The sequence below is a fragment of the Kryptolebias marmoratus genome, linkage group LG11 (genome assembly GCF_001649575.2).
Source record: "Kryptolebias marmoratus isolate JLee-2015 linkage group LG11, ASM164957v2, whole genome shotgun sequence".
Classification (NCBI taxonomy): domain Eukaryota; kingdom Metazoa; phylum Chordata; class Actinopteri; order Cyprinodontiformes; family Rivulidae; genus Kryptolebias; species Kryptolebias marmoratus.
The window spans coordinates 4,145,065-4,150,537 of record NC_051440.1 but is presented as its reverse complement, the minus strand read 5'-3'; the positions used below and the strand labels follow the sequence as shown (position 1 = coordinate 4,150,537).

General features: G+C 39.9%; 1 protein-coding gene across 4 annotated transcripts in view; it reads right to left on the bottom strand.

Annotated features, from left to right (window-relative positions):
* The window catches only part of kif21a (kinesin family member 21A), a 69,474-nt gene that overhangs the window by 27,847 nt on the left and 36,154 nt on the right, over nt 1–5,473 (bottom strand). For all 4 annotated transcript variants that reach the window (XM_017430230.3, XM_037978157.1, XM_025009091.2 and 1 more), the window contains exons 12-13: nt 2,539–2,626; nt 2,329–2,443 (exon numbers count right to left, since the gene is read on the bottom strand). In XM_017430230.3, coding sequence (XP_017285719.1) covers nt 2,329–2,443; nt 2,539–2,626 — 203 coding nt within the window. The remainder of the gene's footprint in view (nt 1–2,328; nt 2,444–2,538; nt 2,627–5,473) is intronic.

The window sequence follows — 5,473 nt, the reverse complement described above, 5'->3', positions numbered from 1 at the left end:
TGCCTTCCTGACCAGACTGGAAGTGTTGTTGCTCCAGGTGAGGTTGTTACTCAGGTGCACACCCAAGTACCTGTAGCTGGAAACCACTTCCACCACAGATCCTCCAACATGCAGGGGGAGGTGGGCATGTTTGCCCCTTCTGAAGTTTACAATCATCTCCTTTGTCTTCTTTACATTGATGCAGAGGTTGTTCACTTTGCACCAGTCTTCCAGGTGTTCCACCTCCTGCCTGTTGTCAGACTCATCATTGTTTGTGATGTTCCCAACCACTGCTGTATCGTCTGCAAACTTGTGGATGGAGAGGTGAGCAGTCATATGTGAGCAGTGTGAACAGGAGGGGCCTCAGCACACAGCCCTGGGGGGAGCCAGTGCTGAGGATTGTGGTGGAGGAGGAGATGTTGTGGATCTTAACAGACTGTGGCCTGTTGGTCAGGAAGTCCAGGACCCAGTTGCAGAGGGAAGAGCTCAGTCCAAGTAAGGAGAGTTTATCTGTCATGGTCTGTGGAATCATGGTGTTGAAAGCGGAGGTGAAGTCCACAAAGAGCAAACGGACATAAGAGTCCTTCTGCTTCAGGTGGGTGAGGGCAGTGTGGACCACAGAAGAAATGGCATCTTCTGTGGAGCGGTTCTTCCTGTAGCATACTGATGTGGGTCCACAGTGACGTCGATTGTGGCTTTGATGTGGGTCATGACCAGTCTTTCAAAGCACTTTGTGACTATCGGCGTGAGGGCTATTGGCCGGTAGTCATTCAGGCCTGTCACGGTGGACCGTCTCATTACTGAGAAACAGGCTCAGGGCTCCCATTGATTCAGCTGATTATGGTGAGTTATATTCTTTGTGCACTTTATATTTGTGGTGTATCTTATTTTAAAGGGCATATTTAAACATTGCCATATTGACCAGAGAACATTAGGGGGAGGAGAGGATGTTATTCATGTTGATAACGCAATACCAGGACGCAGCTAACATAGCTGCGAGGATGAGTTGGATTTACGTTTATTAGGTTTTTACAAATACCCCTGTTTTCATGCCGGTCGTATCATTTTATTTTGTTGTATTTACCAGTCACACCTTTAAAGGCCGGTCCTTGAAAACACTGTCTGATAATGAACCGGTCCGTGGAGCTAAAAAGGCTGGGGACCACTGCACTAAATGACACAAACTCAGAAAACGCAACATGACTGTACACTAATCAGTTGTGCAGGACAAATCCCTGCTCTTCTGTAAAGAAAAATAACTCCTTTTCATTATTTTCTTTCATCCCCTTTATCAATGTGGTCTTTCTAATTGATCACCAAATCAGACTGTTTTATGTCATAAGATGATAAATAAAGCATGCGCTCAGCTGGTTAAAGCAGTACATTTTTAAGAACCATGTTGTAAGAGAGCATGGTGAGCAACTTTCAAGTCTCATCTGTCGAAGACCTTGTGTCAGGAGCACAAATGCAGTTTTCTACAAGCAGCAGGTTGACGTGTTCAAACAAGACTGAACAGCTCCACCTGGTGGAGACACTGAAGACTGCAGGGTTTTAACGTTTCATACTTTTTCAAAACTAAATCAAGGTTTCCCCAAGTCAAAATACAAACACTTCCTGCCAATTCACAGAGGATTGGACGGATGTCCAATTTATATTTTCTGCATGCTCTAAATACTGTAAAATAAATAAATCAATAAAAGTGCATACAAAGATGGACAAAAACAAAACAAACAAAAACAACTTTTTAGAATGTCTTTCTATATAAAAAAAATAAAACAGTCATAGTCGCAAGGTTCAAATCTTCAATAAAACTTTGATTTAAATAAAACTTTGTTTTATTGAAGATTTTGATGGGAGTAAAATAAAAGTCAACATATGCTTTAGAGGTGGTTTACTTGGATCCAGTTGTGTACACTACTTATAAATTATTTGCAGTTAAATAGAATTTTGTCATCTTAAAGAAGTTTGCTATGTGCTTGTTTCTTTTTATAGCTACCAGTTATGATGCTGAGATTGGGAGCAACTTGTGGTTATTATATTTTATAAAAGTACTATAAATGAGTGTATTCTGTAAGTACAACACAGTATTCTATATGTACAGTGCAGTGTGTTTGTACATTTTAAGACTTTTCTCTTTCAAAAAGTGAACCCTATCTAGGAACACAACAATATTTTTCGATATTCCAAATTATTTTTTCCACATTTTTCCAGACCTGGAAAACACTAAAAATTAATTTCATAGTTTTGTTTGTTTTTTCAAAATTGTGTAGGAACCCCATGACTGCAAAACTACTCAACTTTACCAACAGTTTCATTACCTTTGCTTATGAGAAAAAAACAGGTTGATACCTTTTTCGTCTGACTCCGAGTCCGAATCATCAGAGCTCTCCTCCACATCCATCATCTCTTCCTCCTCTTCCTCCTCCTCCTCTCCTTCCTCGTGGTCGCTGGCCTCTTGTACCTCCTACAGCATCACACCCAAAGAGTTTAGTTCTGGAAAAAGAGCAGCACTCGTTTGGGTATTTAAGACCGGGGCCTGAGGTTGAAAACGGATCAAACCATTTCAGCGTCGTCGTTGACCCGCTCGGTCGCTTCCTTCTCAGAGGCCTTCTCTTGCTCGTTGTCAGGAACTTCCTCCTTGTTGGCGCTAAAAGGTACAGAAGTGACTGTTACATAGAGCTGTCCATCGGCGTTAAATCTGAGTTCACATAAAAGAGTCCCGTAGAAACAACTTCAGATACTTTGACGCTCATGTAGAGAGAAAGTATCTCAGAGTCATTAGACAGTTTAATCTTTCAGTGGGCACACTGTGAACACCACATGTTTGCAAAGCACATCTGCCATCAGGGGTTTATGCTGTCTTTTAGACAAAAAAATAAAAAATAAATAATCAGTAAAACAATAAAGATGGCAGCTGTTCAGCATCTAGATGATATATTTGCATTAGTTGATGCTTTGAAACCATGTGAGCCTTCGCAAAGAACATGAACAAGTTGGCATTCTTCTGTTTATATTAAAGAGTTTTTTGGGGGAAAGGCGGAGTGTTTTCTTGAACTGTGAAGGGTGGGATTTCGGAGTCTGAACAAAACCAACTGAAGTAGAGAAGCACAGTGGAAAAGGCAGCACACAAAAACGAAAAACCAAATCCTTGAAACAAATGAATTGGATAAAATATTTGATCTAGGGCTGAAACGACTCATCAAGTGACTCAAACAGCTTGATTACAAGAAAACCTCGAGGCCAAAATTTGGTTTGAATGCTTTGTTTAATCCACATGACTGTACTGTTTGATGCCAACTATGGTTCACACGGTCAAATATTACTGTAGGCAGCAAGGCCACCTGTCCACCCACAACCAATTCATCCTCTATCTCTGTTAAATAAACGACGCACGGTGGCGCTGTAGCGAACTGAGTCAGGCAATAATCGAGCTAATTCATTCATTAATTACTCAACTCAGATGAAATAAAACATTTTATAACCTACATTGCTCATATGTTATCTGTGAAGGAATAATCTGAAAATTCACAGCGAATCAGAGTGATTCCTCAGCTTCAGCCCGGCGTGACAACAGATGTTCCAGGAAGTTAAACTCAGGACTTTCTACTGCTGCCGATTTAAGAACTGGATTAATTTAGACCCATTCTGATGATCAGTTTTGACAATAAGTTGGTAACCAGTGGACTGATTTTAAAAATTCAAATTGTGTTAGATTTGTCTTTAAAAGATTATCTGATGTTGTGTTTGATGAGGTTATAAAAATCAGGTGGCCTTGCTACTGTAGGACACGTTTCTGCTCCTCTATGTGTAATGAAGGAAACTAAATTTAAATCGCCACAATAGCGCAACATCAGCAACTTGTAGAGACGTGCTGGTATTGAAAGAAGACAATCTTTCCAATGAGACCAACAAACAAATGCAGCAGCTTCAAGCCAAAACCAAAGGAAGAGTTTAGAAATGTCAGGAAAGGAGCTGTAACGATAAGCACAGCAGCTGGCAAGTTCTTAGAAAAGGAAACTAAAAGATGATGGACATCAATATTTCCAGCATAAAGGATTCAAACTGGTTCAGTGTCAAAGGAATGTTTCCAGATGAACACAAAAAAAAGGTTTGAAAAAACACAAGGTGTTTGCTCAGACCAAACAGAGTTTCAGGTAACTTCTCCACTCAGCTCTAAGTACCTGTTAGAAACTTTACCACCGTGAAACAATCAAAACAAAAGCCTGCAGCAGACTGTCAAAAACATCTCTTCATCTCATCTCATAGAGACTGATAGCTTCTGTATGTAAGGATAAAAGTTGTGAAAAGGGTTTCTATTGAAGAAATAGTTGATCTTTTGTGGCACACAGGGAGCCGTCGGATGCGTGAGCTTCTCTTAGCAGAAAGAGAAGCTCAGTTGTTTGTATTGTAGGTATAAGTCAGGCTTTTCATGAACAAAAGTTGGGAACAACTGGCTTATGGGAATACTCAGTTAATTGATGAAAACTATCCACTAACTGCAGCCTGAATTTGATCCAATCACAAAATTGAACTAGAAACACTCGAGGAGCGCAAACCTCTGCCAAGGCCATAGTTATAAAAAAAAAGATCTGATCCGAAGTGTGATCTGGATCACCACCTAAATTTATTTAGTTTCTTAACTGAACACCAACATCTCCAGAAAATGTCATCAAAATCTGTCCATTAGTTTTTAAGCTGCTAACAAACCAACCAACCATGGACCAAAACCACACACAGACTTTTCTTTCAGCAAAGAGATTTGAACGCTTTTAAAAGCTTGCTGACTGAATTATACATGGTGTTTAGAAATTCAAAAAAAGAACTAAAAATAATAATTAAAAAAAGGCGAAGTTGTAGCGCTTGGTGTAAAAGGATGAGCAAAGGAAAATTTTATGATGGGAGTTTTAGGTTTTGTTTTTTTTTTAATTAATCAAAAAGTGTTGCAGGAGCAAAGAGATGTCTGCCCAAAACTAAAGAAAAGTCAAATGAACGGCTGAGAGAGTGGAAGCAAAAGATGGAGATGGGAACAGGAGGGTCGAAGCACAGACAAACCTGGTATCCTCCACCTCCTCCTCCCTTTCTCTCTCCTCCAACAGCTGCTGGAGTCTTCAGGGAGGGGGGAAGAAGGTCAAACCACAGAGGGAAGCAAGAGATGAAGGAAGAATGGAAGGAAGAATGGTCAGAGGAAGCTCCGCACCAAAAGCACTTTTTATTTTTATTTTATGATTTCAGGTTTTGTTGAAGAGCTCAGGGGGTACGACTCCGTTTTAATTCTTCCATCTGATATGTGCTATCTGACAGTTTCACAAGAAACCAAACGCTTCCCGACCATGATGCTACCACCACAGCTACACTTTCTACAGGTGCTGGTCATAAAATTAGAATATCATGAAAAAGTAGATTGATTTCAGTAATTCCATTTAAAAAGTGAAACTTGTATATTATATTCATACATTACATACAAACTCATATATTTCAAATGTTTATTTCGTTT